Source organism: Petromyzon marinus, chromosome 69 (assembly GCF_048934315.1).
Source record: "Petromyzon marinus isolate PM22_M1 ecotype Great Lakes invasive population chromosome 69, UKy_Petmar_22M1.pri1.0, whole genome shotgun sequence".
NCBI classification, from domain to species: Eukaryota; Metazoa; Chordata; class Hyperoartia; order Petromyzontiformes; family Petromyzontidae; genus Petromyzon; species Petromyzon marinus.
Genome location: NC_133735.1, coordinates 525,126 through 542,823, shown reverse-complemented (window position 1 = coordinate 542,823; position 17,698 = coordinate 525,126). Strand labels below are relative to the sequence as shown.

At 55.9% G+C, this 17,698-nt stretch overlaps 2 protein-coding genes across 5 annotated transcripts in view; both read right to left on the bottom strand.

The window, feature by feature from the left end:
* The window catches only part of LOC116957025 (cyclin-dependent kinase 10), a 131,952-nt gene extending 115,812 nt beyond the window's left edge, over nt 1–16,140 (bottom strand). Inside the window, exon 1 of the mRNA XM_076054955.1 lies at nt 16,122–16,140. The gene's annotated coding sequence lies outside the window, so the exon portion shown is untranslated. The remainder of the gene's footprint in view (nt 1–16,121) is intronic.
* LOC142906673 (cyclin-dependent kinase 10-like) overlaps nt 670–17,698 on the bottom strand; it is a 35,036-nt gene continuing 18,007 nt past the window's right edge. For all 4 annotated transcript variants that reach the window (XM_076054957.1, XM_076054956.1, XM_076054958.1 and 1 more), the window contains 5 exons: nt 16,122–16,203; nt 13,536–13,603; nt 10,378–10,430; nt 6,743–6,812; nt 670–780 (listed from right to left, as the gene is read on the bottom strand). In XM_076054957.1, the coding sequence (XP_075911072.1) occupies nt 717–780; nt 6,743–6,812; nt 10,378–10,430; nt 13,536–13,603; nt 16,122–16,203 (337 nt within the window). In that variant the 3' untranslated portion in view covers nt 670–716. The remainder of the gene's footprint in view (nt 781–6,742; nt 6,813–10,377; nt 10,431–13,535; nt 13,604–16,121; nt 16,204–17,698) is intronic.

Below are 17,698 nucleotides of genomic sequence, written 5' to 3'. Positions count from 1 at the left end.
GTTTGAGGCTGAGTCGACCTAGGTGAGGCCCAGTAGAGGTTTAGATAGTCGTCACTGACGGTGGTGGCCATGAGCGGGAATCAAACTCGGGGTGCCGGGTACAAAACACAGCGTGCTAACCGCTACACAGCCGTGCCCGAAACCACTACCAACATCACCAACATCAATATCATCATCAGCACCAATACCAACATCAGCAGCAGCAGCAACCACAATATTACTATCGGTATCATCATCAGCAGCAACAATATCATCATCAGCAACAATATCACTATCAGCACCAGGAGCACCACCAACATCAATATCATGATCAGCGGAAGCAGCAGCAACAACATGGACATCATTAGCATAAGTGTAACAATAAATCTCATCCTATATAACCCATCACCTCCAACCATCACCAAATAAAAAAGCAGATGTAATCATCGTCATCATGAATGTCATTACCACCATACCACCATCATAATCATCACCACCATCATCATCACCATCATCATGATCATCACCACCACCACCATCATCATCACCACCATCATCATCATCATCACCATCATCATCATCACCACCATCATCATCACCACCATCATCATCATCATCGCCACCATCACCACCACCATCATCATCATCATCACCATCATCATCACCACCATCATAATCATCACCACCACCACCACCATCATCATCACCACCACCACGTGACCCCACCACCCCTGCTCTCACCACATGTCAATGGCTGTGGTCTGTGTCTCAGAGCCGAAGAGCAGTTCAGGGGCTCGGTACCTACTCACACACACACGTACACATACACACACGTACACATGTACACACAACAACAACAACCGCCATTCGCCACTAAGTGGCGGTGACGTCACCACGACGCTTGTGCCAGGCTATGTGCACCCTGAGGCCACGTGAAGTGTCGAACGCCCGCTGACAGGAGGTCACGGGGCAGACCCAGGTGCCACGGGTCGACTGACTGAGATGACTGGCTGATGCACCACCTGTGCCCCCTACTGTGCCAACCTGCTGTGCTTTAGCCACCCGGCGCTCCGCTCGCTGTTGTGAGCGTCGCTCCTCCGCCCTCCGTTGTTGTTGGAGGGCGACTGCCTCCAACTGCCCAGTAGCATCCTTCACGAGCCTCCTCCACAGAGGCCGATCTTGACACCGCTGGTACCAGTCATCGGCAAGTCCACTCAGCTCCACGTCCTCCTGTACCACATCACTCCATCTCTTCTCTAGCCCGTGCCGCGCCCGCTTAGCCCCCTCAATCCGGCCAAACAAAAGCTGTTTCGGCATGCGGTGGCTGGGCATGCGGGCTACATGACCCAGCCATCGCAGCCTTGCCTGCCGGAGGAGCTCACCGATGGGACCCTGCCCAGATCTTTCAAGGATTTGTGAGCTCCTCACACAATCCAGTCTGGTTAAACCCAGGATGGATCATAGGCAGGCCAGCCTAAATGTTTCTAACCGGCGAAGATGTTCCATTAGGGGGGTCCACGTTTCGCAAGCGTAGAGAAGGGAGGAAATGACCATGGCCGAGAAGACCTGAAGCTTAGTGCGGAGCGACAGACCAGGTAGCTTCCACACAGCGTTACGCAACCGATGAAAAGATATTGCCGCTCGACTGATTCGGAGTGAGACCTCTGCTGTTAAACTGGAGCCAGTCATAAGCACACTGCCCAGGTATGGGAAACTCTCCACTCTCTCCACAACTGCCCCATCACCGATTGGGAGTTGTGGGGGTGGAGTCTCCGATGGTACAAAATACCCAGGCAGGTGCTTAGTTTTGGTGGGGCTGATTGGTAAGGCCCCACCTCTTAGTGGCACGCTCCAGTCTCAGCAGCAGCGTCTCCAACTCCTCCTCTGACTGAGCAGCTATTACCAAATCATCAGCATACATAACGTGGTTGAGCAATAGGGAGCCATCCCTTGACCGCACCCGGGCATCGATTAGCCTCCCATTATATCTGTACCATATGGAGATTCCCCCGGTACAGCTATTGAAGGCTTCACGAACTACGTGGTCAAAATAGATGTTAAATAATGTGGGAGCCAGAGGACATCCCTGTCGCACCCCAAGGTGTACAGGGAATGGCTCTGACTCCCGGCCACGTAGTTTTACCCGGGCCCGCTCACCATCATGAAGGTCCTTAATGATCGTGAGCAGAGGGTCAGGTACTCCAAAAGCACGAAGAACGACCCAGAGCCCAGGCCTACTGATGGTATCATAGGCCTTGACCAGGTCAATAAAGCAGAGATGTAGGTCTTGTTGGAATTCCCTACACCTCTGCTGTAGCAGACGGACAGAAAATATGGCATCTGTGCAGGATCACCCTTTCCTGAAACCGCATTGGGGCTCCGCAAGCCTCTCCTCAGCGTGCCTGGCAAGGCGATGCTGAATAATCCTTGCCAGGACCTTTCCTGGCACACTGAGGAGTGAGATGCCCCTGTAGTTGTTACAGTCTGTGCGGTCCCCCTTCTTAAAAAGGGGGACCACCAGGGCATCCTTCCAATCCTGCGGAACCCGTCCAGTGGTCCAGACTGTTGTTATGATGTCATATAGGGCAGTCTGTGCACAAACGCCACCCTCCCTCAGCATTTCGCTTGGGAGATCATCTCTGCCCGCTGCCTTTCCTGGTCTCAGACTCCGGATCGCCTTCAATACTTCCTCAGCAGATGGCACCTCAGCCAGCCACTCACCGGGGGTGACTTCATCCAATATTTGAGGCACCACAGCCTCAGCAGGGTCATCCTCACTTTGTGCCACGATGTTTTCCTGGCTGAGGGATTTTCCCTCCCCCAGGACCTCACAGAAATGCTCAGCAAATCTGCGAACCTGTTCCTGGGGGTCGGAAATTGGATCACCGTTTTTTCCCCTAATTATGGTAATAGGTGTGGCGCTGCAGGTTACTTTTTTGATGGAGTTAAATAGAGATTTGTGATCACGGGCCACTGAGGAAGACTCCATCTCCTCAGCAACCCGCGACCACCACCCATCCTTGCAGCGCCTCACGGCTCTCCGAACCTCCGAGCGAAGACTGCGGTAAGCCTCCTCATTCTCTGACGTGGGATTCTGTAGCCGATGACAGTGGGCCTGTCGCCTTTTCTCAACCATCCTGAACACCTCCTTTGTCAGCCAGGGTGTCTGGGGAGGTCTGGACCGCGTACCCAAAGCAGCCATTGCAGCTGCATGAGTCACAGTCCTAAACCTCGCCCATTTACCCTCGACATCAGGAGGAGTCGGGGACGATGCCAATCCCAGCCGCAAGCGATGATGAAATTCTCGCTTGCAACTTTCATGAGATAACTGAGACCAGGCCACTTTAGGTTGGAATGGGGTCCTGGGTGTACACCCACCACCGGAGTGGAAGAATGGCAGGCGCATCTTACAGATGACTAGTCGATGGTCAGAGGGCAGATCAGCTCCACGGTAGGTCCTGGTGTCAAGGACATGGGCTCGCATCCGCTGGTCCGTCACTATGTAGTCCAGCAGATGTTCTTGCTTGGACCCGGCATGCATCCATGATGTTGTGTGGATGCGCCGATGCCGGAACAGCGTGTTGGTAATTACAAGCCCATGGGCTGCACAAAAATCTAGCAGCCTCCTACCGTTGTTATTGAGCTGATCTGGCCCATGCCCTCCAATCACTCCAGACCAGGTGCCAGTATCATGACCAACTCGGGCATTGAAGTCACCCAACATGATGACTCTATCCCGAGGGGCCACTTTAGCCAGCACCTGTGACAGGTCATGGAAGGCATCTGACTCATCGGCTTTGCCTGCATCCCTCCACGGATGTTCATCTTCGGTGGGGGCATAAGTAACCACGAGCACCATTCCTCGCCTCCGGTTGATGGGAAGGCGAGCCCAAAGTAGCCTGGGGCTTACAGCTTCCCACACCTCACCGCCACGCTCCCACGCCCCCTTCATTCTTTTGTTCAAAAGAAGAGCCACACCCTGTTGTTTGGCAGTCTGCTGCCCCGAGTAGAGGACTGTCCACCCCTCATGGTGGCAGGAGCCAGAGCCGGTCCACCGGACCTCCTGAATGCCGCATAAATCCAGGCGGTACCGGTCCAGCTCCCGACAGAGGAGTGGCAGCCTCTCCTCCGCAGCGAGCGTTCGAACATTCCACGTGGCCACCCGTAGTGGCTTTTCGTTGTTTCTGGAGTAGCCCCGAGGGTAGGTATTCAATCTCCTGGCTCCGCCAATTGGGGTTTGGCCAGGAGACGTCATAGACGCCTGGCCCCCCCGGGGCCTCCGGCACAAGCTTATTAGTTACATATTTCAGTTTAACTCGTGGTTTCGTGGTAATTAATTGAAGGTGGAGGGGTTACCAGCCCCTCGCACCCGTCCAGAGCCCCCGTTTAGCCCCTGTGGTGGACACATATGCCATGAGGGGAGGAGCCAATCAAAATTGGATCTCCCCCCAGAGCACTGTCCACGACAGAGTTGCCCGTCCGGCAACGCGAGGAGGTAGGGGGTTGTTTTGCCAGACATACACAAAGATAAACAAAGATCCCCCATATAGCCTGTAACAGACTGTAGGGGCAAGTGCTGTTAGCGAGCACCTATGAAGGCCGGAACGGTACACGAGGGGGTGGGTGGCCAGCACCACGCCCGACCGCCTTTGTCTCCCTAGTGGCGATGTTTACACACCGCACCAGGTACTCATTTGAGGCTGAGTCGACCTAGGGGAGGCCCGGGACCGGTTCAGATAATCGTCACTGGTGTTGGCCGTGAGCGGGAATCGAACCCGGGTCGCCAGGTTCATAGCGCAGCGCGCTAACCGCTACACTACCGCTCCCCACACATACACACACACACGTACACACACACACACGTGTACACACACACACACGTGTACACACATACACACACACATACACACACGTACACACACACATACATACACACACACACGTACACACACACGTACACACACACACGTACACACACACACACGTACACACACACGTACACACACACACGTGTACACACACACGTACACGTACACACACACACACGTACACACACATACACGTACATACACACACACACGTACACATGTACATACACACACACACGTACTCACACACACGTACACATGTACACACGTACACACACGTACACACATGTACACACGTACACACACACACGTACACACACACACGTACACACACACACACGTACACACGTACACACATACACACACGTACACACGTACACACACACACATACACACGTACACACATGTACACACACACACATACACACGTACACACATGTACACACACACACACACACGTACACACGTACACACACACACATACACACGTACACACACATACACACGTGCACACACACACGTACACACATACATACACACACGTAGCACACACACGTACACACACACACGTACACACACACACGTACACATGAACACACATACACACACACGTACACACATACACACATACACACGTACACACACACACATACTCACACACACACACGTACACACATACATACACACACGTACCACACACACACACGTAGACACACACGTACACACACGTACACACACACACACACGTACACACACGTACACACATGTACACGTGTGTACATGTACCATTCGCCACTAAGTGACGGCGACGTCACCACGACGCTTGTGCCAGGCCATGTGCACTTTGAGGCCACGTGAAGTGTTGAAGGCTCCCTGCTGGCAGGAGGTCACGGGGCAGACCCAGCAGGTGCCACGGGTCGACTGACTGAGATGACTGAGATGACTGGCTGATGCACCACCTGTGCCCCCTACTGTGCCAACCTGCTGTGCTTTAGCCACCCGGCGCTCCGCTCGTTGTTGTGAGCGTCGCTCCTCCGCCCTCCGTTGTTGTTGGAGGGCGATGCCTCCAACTGCCCAGTAGCGTCCTTCACGAGCCTCCTCCACAGAGGCCAATCTTGACACCGCTGGTACCAGTCATCGGCAAGTCCACTCAGCTCCACGTCCTCCTGTACCACATCACTCCATCTCTTCTCTAGCCCGCTTAGCCCCCTCGATCCGGCCGAACAAAAGCCGTTTCGGCATGCGGTGGGGCTGGGCATGCGGGCTACATGACCCAGCCATCGCAGCCTTCCCCGCCCGGGGGAGCTCACCGATGACGGGACTGTGCCCAGATCCTTCGAGGATTTGCGATGCTCCTCACGCCAATCCAGCCTGTAGGTTAAACCCAGGACGTGCTGTGGAGGGGCGGCCGGCGGCTGTGCCGAGCACGGCTCTCCGCTCCGCCGAGCACGGCGCACGGCACAACGTCCTTGGAGGAACAGCGGCGCTGCGAGGAAGCCCCTCCGAATATAAATCGGCGAGCGGGAGACACCGACCCGACCGCTCGCAGGCGTCTTAACAGGGTAGTCGAAGGCGCCGTTCGCGAAATGGCATTCGCGAACGGCGCCTGCGCCAACGGTCTGCTCGAGGCAGTGACGGGTGGATCTTCTTGAGTGCGAGTGCACAACTGATTGCGTGAGTGAGCGTGAGTGAGCGCGAGCGAGTTTGGATTGACTCACTATCTCCCTCCCTCCCTCCCTGCCTCCGGAGGACGGGGTCCATAAAATGAGCACCGCTTTGTGGGGTAGTCAACAGCGGTTGTCGGATAAGATGGACTCGCTCGCTCGCTCGCCCTCCTCCCGCTCTCTCTCCTGTCATAGGAACGTGGAAATCCACCGCCACATCTGAGATCTCACCACAGGGTCACGACCTTAGGAGTCATCGGTCGCAGAGGTACGCCAAATGCACGGGCCAGCCCAAAGTCAGCTGAGAAACACAAACACACACACACACACCGTAATCGTCAACAACAACACCATCATCAACAACATCATCTAAATCATCCTGACTACACCAACACCATCATCAACACCATCATCATCAACAACACCATCATCAACAACATTACCATCATCTAAATCATCCTGACCACACCAACACCATCATCAACACCACCATCATCATCAACAACATTACCATCATCAACAACATTACCATCATCAACAACATTACCATCATCATCTAAATCATCCTGACCACACCAACAACATTGTCATCATCTAAATCATCCTGACCACACCAACACCATCATCAACAACACCATCATCAACAACATCATCATCAAAATCATCCTGACCACACCAACACCATCATCATCACCATCACCACCACCATCGTGAACAGCACGACCAACACCATCACCATCGTCACTACTACGATCAACAACACCATCACCATCGTCACCATCGTCACGACCGTCACCATCGTCACCACCGTCACCATCGTCACCATCGTCACCATCGTCACCATCGTCACCACCGTCACCACCGTCACCATAGTCACCATCGTCACCATCGTCACCACCGTCACCGTAGTCACCGTAGTCACCATTGTCACCATAGTCACCACCGTCACCATCGTCACCGTAGTCACCGTAGTCACCGTAGTCACCGTAGTCACCATCGTCACCATAGTCACCATCGTCACCATAGTCACCATCGTCACCACCGTCACCGTAGTCACCGTAGTCACCATTGTCACCATAGTCACCACCGTCACCATCGTCGTCACCATCGTCGTCACCGTCACCATCGTCACCACCGTCACCACCGTCACCATCGTCACCATCGTCGTCACCGTCACCATCGTCACCATCGTCACCATCGTCACCACCGTCACCACCGTCACCATCGTCACCATCGTCGTCACCGTCACCATCGTCACCATCGTCACCACCGTCACCACCGCCACCATCATCACCACCGTCACCACCGTCACCACCGTCACCACCATGATCAACAACACCGTCACCATCGTCACCATCGTCACCACCGTCACCACCGTCACCATCGTCACCACCTTCACCATCGTCACCACCGTCACCACAGTCACCACCGTCACCATCGTCACCACCGTCACCACCGTCACCATAGTCACCACCGTCATCACCAACACCATCGTCACCACCGTCACCATCATCACTACCATGATCAACAACACCGTCACCATCGTCGTCACCGTCACCATCGTCACCACCGTCACCACCGTCACCATCGTCACCATCGTCGTCACCGTCACCATCGTCACCATCGTCACCATCGTCACCACCGTCACCACCGTCACCATCGTCACCATCGTCGTCACCGTCACCATCGTCACCATCGTCACCACCGTCACCACCGTCACCATCATCACCACCGTCACCACCGTCACCACCGTCACCACCATGATCAACAACACCGTCACCATCGTCACCATCGTCACCACCGTCACCACCGTCACCACCGTCACCATCGTCACCACCTTCACCATCGTCACCACCGTCACCACAGTCACCACCGTCACCATCGTCACCACCGTCACCACCGTCACCATAGTCACCACCGTCATCACCAACACCATCGTCACCACCGTCACCATCATCACTACCATGATCAACAACACCGTCACCATCGTCACCACCGTCACCATAGTCACAATCGTCACCACCGTCACCACCTTCACCACCTTCACCATAATCACCATAGTCACCACCGTCACCACAGTCACCATTGTCACCACCTTCACCACCGTCACCACCGTCACCACCGTCACCACCTTCACCACCGTCACCACCGTCACCACCGTCACCATAGTCACCACCGTCACCATCGTCACCACAGTCACCACCGTCACCACAGTCACCATCGTCACCACAGTCACCATCGTCACCATAGTCACCACCGTCACCATCGTCACCACAGTCACCACCGTCACCACAGTCACCATCGTCACCACAGTCACCATCGTCACCATAGTCACCATCGTCACCACCGTCACCATTGTCACCACCGTCACCACCGTCACCATCGTCACTATCGTCACCATCGTCACCACCGTCACCATCGTCACCATAGTCACCACCGTCACCATCGTCACCACCTTCACCATTGTCACCACCGTCACCACCGTCACCATTGTCACTATCGTCACCATCGTCACCACCGTCACCATAGTCACCATAGTCACCACCGTCACCATAGTCACCACCGTCACCATAGTCACCACCGTCACCATAGTCACCACCGTCACTACCGTCACCATCGTCACCATCGTCACCACCGTCACCACCGTCACCACCGTCACCACCTTCACCACAGTCACCACCGTCACCATAGTCACCACCTTCACCACAGTCACCACCGTCACCACCGTCACCACCGTCACTACCGTCACCATCGTCACCATCGTCACCACCGTCACCACCGTCACCACCGTCACCACCTTCACCACAGTCACCACCGTCACCATAGTCACCACCTTCACCACAGTCACCACCGTCACCACCGTCACCACCGTCACCACCGTCACCACCGTCACCACCTTCACCACAGTCACCACAGTCACCACCGTCACCATAGTCACCACCTTCACCACAGTCACCATAGTCACCACCGTCACCACCGTCACCATCGTCACCACCGTCACCACCGTCACCACCGTCACCACCTTCACCACAGTCACCACCTTCACCATAGTCACCACCTTCATCATAGTCACCACCTTAATCATCGTCACCACCGTCACCATCAACAAGGTGGAGGCATCCACACTTTATCCCACCATATGTGACCTGCACGTGATTGGTGGAGAGAGAGGGGGGGAGCTGATTTGTGGAGAGAGAGGGGGGAGCTGATTGGTGGAGAGAGGGGGGGGAGCTGATTGGTGGAGAGAGAGGGGGGGAGCTGATTGGTGGAGAGAGAGGGGGGGAGCTGATTGGTGGAGAGAGAGGGGGAGCTGATTGGTGGAGAGAGGGGGGGAGAGCTGATTGGTGGAGAGAGGGGGGGGAGCTGATTGGTGGAGAGAGGGGGGGAGCTGATTGGTGGATAGAGGGGGGGGAGCTGATTGGTGGAGAGAGGGGGGGAGCTGATTGGTGGAGAGAGGGGGGGGAGCTGATTGGTGGAGAGAGGGGGGGGAGCTGATTGGTGGAGAGAGGGGGGGAGCTGATTGGTGGAGAGAGGGGGAGAGCTGATTGGTGGAGGGGGGGGAGCTGATTGGTTGAGAGAGGGGGGGGAGCTTATTGGTGGAGAGAGGGGGGGGAGCTTATTGGTGGAGAGAGGGGGGGGAGCTGTATGGTGGAAAGAGAGGGAAGGAGCTGATTGGTGGAGAGAGGGGTGGGGAGTTAATTAGTTGAGAGGGGGGGGAGCTGATTGGTGGAGAGAAGGGGGGGAGCTGATAGGTGGAGAGAGAAGGTGGAGCTGATTGGTGAAGAGAGAGAAGGTGAGCTCATAGGTGGAAAGAGGGAGCGATCCGATTGGTGGAGACAGAGGGGACACGTTGCAAGTGTAGTCACCTATCTTGACGCAGCCTTTGTCAGTCATGAGGAGGTTGGACACCTTCAGATCTCTAGACGAGAGAGAGAGGCAGCAGAGCACAAGAGACAAAGATCCCCCATATAGCTTTAACGGACTGTTGGGGCAAGCGCTGTCAGTAAGGTAGCACCGACCAATCAAATCACGGTGGGCAGCCAGCCCCAATCCCCGGCCTGCTTGGCCTCCCGAGTGGTGATGTTTACACAACACACCAAGTGCTCATTTGAGGCTGAATTGACCTAAGGGGGCCGGCCATAAATGACGTCACGCACCTGGGGTGGGTGGTGGTGGGTGGGGGTGAGGGGTGGGGTCAGACATTCGTGACGATGTGTGACGAGGGGAGGGGAGGGGCGGGGTTTGAGAAATGTGACGTCACGTCAAAATTACACGCAAACTTTAAATATACATATACAGACACAACACGTTCCACTTAATTAAATAGACTTTGTAACAAACGTGTTCTTCCTACAACATCAGAGTGCAGCGCCACGTTAAATACGCAATTGCAGTGACGATAGTTTAAAGCGATTTGAAGCGTGTTTTATTTTATTTTTTTTGGGGGGGGGGGGGCAGAGCTGAGTGACGTCATATTTGAAGGGGGAGGGGTCTGACTCTTTGTGACGTCCAAAATCGCGTGACGTCATTTATGGACGGCCCCCCTAAGATGAGGCCCAGCCCAGGACCGGTGCAGATCATCACCATCCGAGTTGTTGGCCGTGACCCGGGAATCAAACTCGGGTCGCCGGGTTCGTAGCGGCTGCTACCGCTCACCCTACCCCCCCCCGTACAGCCTCAACAAACTGTTTGGGGGGGGGGGCAAGCGCTGATAGTGAGCGGCCGTGCAAATAAACAACTAGCTCGGCTTCACGCTCTCTTCCCCGGATGGTCCATCTCCCCTCTCCCTCTCTCTCTCTCCCTCTCTCTCTCTCCCTCTCTCTCTCCCTCTCTCTCTCTCTCGCGTTCCCCGCACCCCGCGCCGGTTTGACGGCGTCGGAGATCGCTGCCACCCGAGGCTGCCACGTGGTCGATGGCCGACGAGGTGGAGGAAACGCGGTCCAGGCCCTCGCCTCTAACCACGCCCCCGCCTCTAACCACGCCCCCGCCTCCAACCACGCCCCCGCCTCCAACCACGCCCCCGCCTCCAACCACGCCCCCGCCTCCAAACACGCCCCCGCCTCCAAACACGCCCCCGCCTCCAACCACGCCCCCGCCTCCAACCACGCCCCCGCCTCTAACCACGCCCCCTCCTCTAACCACGCCCCCGCCTCTAACCACGCCCCCGCCTCTAACCACGCCCCCGCCCCTAACCACACCCCCGCCTCTAACCACGCCCCCGCCTCTAGCCACGCCCCCGCCTCTAACCACGCCCCCGCCTCTAACCACGCCCCCGCCTCTAACCACGCCCCCGCCTCTAACCACGCCCCCGCCTCTAACCACGCCCCCGCCTCCAACCACGCCCCCGCCTCCAACCACGCCCCCGCCTCCAACCACGCCCCCGCCTCCAACCACGCCCCCGCCTCCAACCACGCCCCCGCCTCCAACCACGCCCCCGCCTCTAACCACGCCCCCGCCTCTAACCACGCCCCCGCCTCTAACCACGCCCCCGCCTCTAACCACGCCCCCGCCTCCAACCACGCCCCCGCCTCCAACCACGCCCCCGCCTCCAACCACGCCCCCGCCTCTAACCACGCCCCCGCCTCTAACCACGCCCCCGCCTCTAACCACGCCCCCGCCTCTAACCACGCCCCCGCCTCTAACCACGCCCCCCCCCCTCAGAACCTTCCCGATGGTTCCCGCGTACCCCCCCACCCCCCCGTGAGCTCCGCCCATGAACTTCGGCCCAGGTGGTAACCCACAGCCCTGATTGGCTATCGACCGATGAGGCAATGGCTACGCAGCCCTCCGTCAGCCGTGGCTCTCCTCTCTGTTTCAAAGAAGAAATTTGACCTCAGGCCTTCGCTCATTTACCAGCTTCACGTTCCCCGTTGGCGTAAAGAACCGGAGGAAAGGGGCCTTGCTATTGATGCCCCCCCAGGGTCTGGAATGCTATCGCCAATGAACTGCAACTTGAATCGCTACCAATGAGATCTTCTCTCAAAACTCCTCTCGAGGATATTCTTAGCTCTTTCGGTAAAGTCACGTTGAAGGGAAACAATAAAATAATAAAATATATTATATATCTTTTAAAATATATTATGTATCTTTTATTATTTTATTGTTTCCCTTCAACGTGACTTTACCGAAAGAGCTAAGAATATGAATTACTGCAGTCACGAAAGCTTTAAATGCTCTAGAGGAGTTGTACACCCCCTAGCTGACACCGCTATTCATTGGCGTAAAATAAAATAAAATGTTTCGCTCCGGATGACGCCACAAAGTATGATCTGTATTTTGATTTGGCGTACCGATCTTAAAGGTGCATTGAAAAATGTGACACTCGGATCGATGCTTCTGTTGTTTGTGGAGTAACTCACGCAGCCAGCTGTGGCTCTAGGATTTGGTGTCACGTGTTATTTATGTAGTTTATTGTTAAAAATTCGGTCACGGTCCCTGTGATCACTGTTACGTTGCAATTATGGCTTTATTTTTTAGTGATTTGTAAAACGTTTTTTTGTTTTGGACGTGTTTGTTTTGTTGTAGTACGGAGTTAGACTGATGGCCTTAATCTTAGTTGTCTTGTGGTTGTTGTTGTTGTTGTTTGATTTGCATCCCACTGGGATTTTTTGCACAAAGCGTTGGTGGTACACGGTGTGGCTTTTTTCAGGAATATTATTGCTGGTTTTTTTTTCCTCCATGGATTTTCTGTTTTGCACAGAGTCACACACACGTAGTCACTTTTAAGATGTTTTTCTTGCACCCGATTCAAGAGCCGGATTGCTCACAGGGCTACACCAAAATAAACTGAAACTGAACTCATAACACCTGCGAGTTGCGCCACGTCACAGGCTAACTAGGCGGCGGGTGGCCAGCGACACGCCCAGCTGGGCCTGCCGTGCGCCGGTGGCCGGCTCAACGGGCGCTTGCTGACAGCGCGCGACCCCAGGGGTCACCAATGTGGGCGACCGAGACTCGCCCCGGTCGCTGCAATTCTCACGCACGTGGACAAACGAAATGCGCGTGGCAAACCTGCGAAGCCCACCTGTGGATGATGTAGTTGTTGTGCAGGTACAGCAGCCCCTTGAGCAGCTGCAGCGAGATGCATTTCACCTGGAACGGCATCGAACGGCGTGCGCTCGCTCACAACAACGAGCGGAGCGCCGGGTGGCTAAAGCACAGCGGGTCGGCACAGTAGGGGGGGCACAGGTGGTGCATCAGCCAGTCATCTCAGTCAGTCGACCCGTGGCACCTGGGTCTGCCCCGTGACCTCCTCCTGCTGGCGGGCGTTCGACACTCCACGTGGCAGCGTCAAGGTGCACATAGCCTGGTGCAAGCGTCGTGGTGACGTCACCCTGCCACTTAGTGGCGAATGGCGGTTGATGTTGTTGTTCTCGCTCAAAAGCACTTGCCCCAACAGCATGTTAAGGCTGCACGGGGGACCTTTGTATTTGTGAGGGAGGCGGGGTGCACGGGTTAGCGCTACGCTGCGCTACGAACCCGGCGACCCGAGTTCGATTCCCACTCATGCCCCAATAACAGCGGCAAGTGTCTGGACCGGTCCTGGGCCTCCCCTAGGTCGACCCAGCCTCAGAATGAGTACCCAGGTGCGGTGTGTAAACATCGCAACTGGGGAGACAAAGGCGGCCGAGCGTGGTGCTGGCCGGCCACCCACCCACCCGTGTGCCACCGTGGCCGCTTTCGTAGGTGCTGCTCGCAAGCAGCACTTGCCCCTACAGTCTGTTAAGACTGTACGGGGGATCTTTGTCTTCGTGGGGCGCACCGATTTGAAACATCCAGGCTGGCCCTGCCTACGGTCCCATCCTGGGTTTAACCAGATTGGATTCTGTGAGCTCACAGATCCTTAAAAGATCCGGACAAAAATCCCATCACTGGGCCTCCTCTCCAGCAGGCGAGGCTCCGTTGGCATGCCCCGGGCCACCGCAAGCCCAGCGGGCTTCCGTTTGGCCGGATCGAGGGGGGCTAAAACCGGGCGCGGCACGGGCTAGAGAAGAGATGGAGTGATGTGGTACAGGAGGACGTGGAGCTGAGTGGACTTGCCGATGACTGGTACCAGCGGTGTCAAGATTGGCCTCTGTGGAGGAGGCTCGTGAAGGACGCTGCTACTGGGCAGTTGGAGGTAGTCGCCCTCCAACAACAACGGAGGGCGGAGGAGCGACGCTCACAACAACGAGCGGAGCGCTGGGTGGCTAAAGCACAGCGGGTTGGCGCAGTAGGGGGCACAGGTGGTGCACCAGCCAGTCATCTCAGTCAGTCGAGCTGTGGCACCTGGGGTCAGCCTGTGACCTGCTGCCAGCGGGCGTTCGACACTTCACGTGGCCTCAGGGTGCACATAGCCTGGCACAAGCGTCATGGTGACGTCACTGAAACTTAGTGGCGAATGGCGGTTGTTGTTGTTGTCTCTCTGTGTGTGTGTGTCTCTGTGTGTGATGTCCCTCTCTGTGTGATGTTTCTCTGTGTGTGATGTCCCTCTGTGTGTGATGTCCCTCTGTGTGTGATGTCCCTCTGTGTGTGATGTCCCTCTGTGTGTGATGTCCCACTGTGTGTGATGTCTCTGTGTGTGTGATGTCTCTGTGTGTGTGATGTCTCTGTGTGTGTGATGTCTCTTTGTGTGTGATGTCCCTCTGTGTGTGATGTCCCACTGTGTGTGATGTCTCTGTGTGTGTGATGTCTCTCTGTGTGTGATGTCTCTCTGTGTGTGATGTCTCTCTGTGTGTGATGTCTCTCTGTGTGTGATGTCTCTCTGTGTGTGATGTCTCTCTGTGTGTGATGTCTCTCTGTGTGTGATGTCTCTCTGTGTGTGATGTCTCTGTGTGTGTGATGTCTCTCTGTGTGTGATGTCTCTCTGTGTGTGATGTCTCTCTGTGTGTGATGTCTCTCTGTGTGTGATGTCTCTCTGTGTGTGATGTCTCTCTGTGTGTGATGTCTCTCTGTGTGTGTGATGTCTCTCTGTGTGTGTGATGTCTCTCTGTGTGTGATGTCTCTCTGTGTGTGATGTCTCTCTGTGTGTGATGTCCCTCTGTGTGTGATGTCTCTCTGCGGAGGAGGAGGCTCGCGAAGGACGCTGCTGCTGCTGCTGCCGGGCAATAGGAGGCAGTCGCCCTCCGACAACGACGGAGGGAAAAAGCATCGCTCACAACGAGCCGGGGTCGGATAAAACGCAGCAAGTTGGCGCAGCATGGGGGGGGGTGGGTGGGGGCGGTGGTCGGTCAACCCGTGCCACCTGCAGGGTCTGCCCCGTGACCTCCTGCCAGCGAGCCTTCCTCGACACTTCACGTGGCCCTCAAGGCGCACCCGGCCTGGCACGGGTACCGTCGTGACGAATGGCGGGGTATCGCAGCGAACCCAACGGCCCGAGTTCTATTCCCGCTCACGGCCAACACCGGCGACGATTACGTCAACTCGTCCTGGTGCTCCCCTAGGTCGACTCGGCCTCAAATGAGTCCCTGGCGCGGTGCGTAATCGTCGCCACTCAGGAGGCAAAGGTGGCCGGGCGTGGTGCTGGCTACGTGTGCCTTGCTGGCTTTCACGGGTGCTCGCTAACGGCGCTTGCACCAACAGCCCGCCAAAGGCGGTACGGGGGATTGTTGGGTGTGCGAGTCCAACTCACCTGTGCCTCGGAGAATGGAGCTGTGACGTTGTCCAGGAGGCTGGCGAGGTCCTGCTCACAGTAGCCCATCACCAGGAAGATACTAACACACAGACACATACAGAGATACACACACACACAGATAGACACACACACACAGACAGAGATACACACACAGACACACGGATATAGACACACACAGAGATACACACAGACAAAGAGATAGACACACACACACAGATAGATACACACACAGACACGTACAGAGATACACACAGACACACAAAGATACACACACAGACACACAGAGATACACACAGACACACAGACACACAGATACACAGACACACAGATAGACACACACACACAGACAGAGATACACACACACACACAGACACGTACAGAGATACACACACACAGACACACAGAGATAGACACACACAGACACAACAACCGCCATTCGCCACTAAGTGGCGGTGACGTCACCACGACGCTTGTGCCAGGCTATGTGCACCCTGAGGCCACGTGAAGTGTCGAACGCCCGCTGACAGGAGGTCACGGGGCAGACCCAGATGCCACGGGTCGACTGACTGAGATGACTGGCTGATGCACCACCTGTGCCCCCTACTGTGCCAACCTGCTGTGCTTTAGCCACCCGGCGCTCCGCTCGTTGTTCTGAGCGTCGCTCCTCCGCCCTCCGTTGTTGTTGGAGGGCGACTACCTCCAACTGCCCAGTAGCATCCGTCATGAGCCTCCTCCACAGAGGCCGATCTTGACACCGCTGGTACCAGTCATCGGCAAGTCCACTCAGCTCCACGTCCTCCTGTACCACATCACTCCATCTCTTCTCTAGCCCGTGCCGCGCCCGCCCAGCCCCCTCAATCCGGCCGAACAAAAGCTGTTTTGGCATGCGGTGGATGGGCATGCGGGCTATATGACCCAGCCATCGCAGCCTTGCCCGCCGGAGGAGCTCACCGATGGGACCTTGCCCAGATCTTTCAAGGATTTGTGAGCTCCTCACACAATCCAGTCTGGTTAAACCCAGGATTGATCATAGGCAGGCCAGCCTAAATGTTTCTAACCGGCGAAGATGTTCCATTAGGGGGGTCCACGTGTCGCAAGCGTAGAGAAGGGAGGGAATGACCATGGCCGAGAAGACCTGAAGCTTAGTGCGGAGCGACAGACCAGGTAGCTTCCACACAGCGTTACGCAACCGATGAAAAGATATTGCCGGTCGACTGATTCGGAGTGAGACCTCTGCTGTTAAACTGGAGCCAGTCATAAGCACACTGCCCAGGTATGGGAAACTCTCCACTCTCTCCACAACTGCCCCATCACCGATTGGGAGTTGTGGGGGTGGAGTCTCCGATGGTACAAAATACCCAGGCAGGTGCTTAGTTTTGGTGGGACTGATGGTAAGGCCCCACCTCTTAGTGGCACGCTCCAGTCTCAGCAGCAGCGTTTCCAACTCCTCCTCTGACTGAGCAGCTATTAGCAAATCATCAGCATACATAACGTGGTTGAGCAATAGGGAGCCATCCCTTGACTGCACCCGGGCATCGAACAGCCTCCCATTATATCTGTACCATATGGAGATT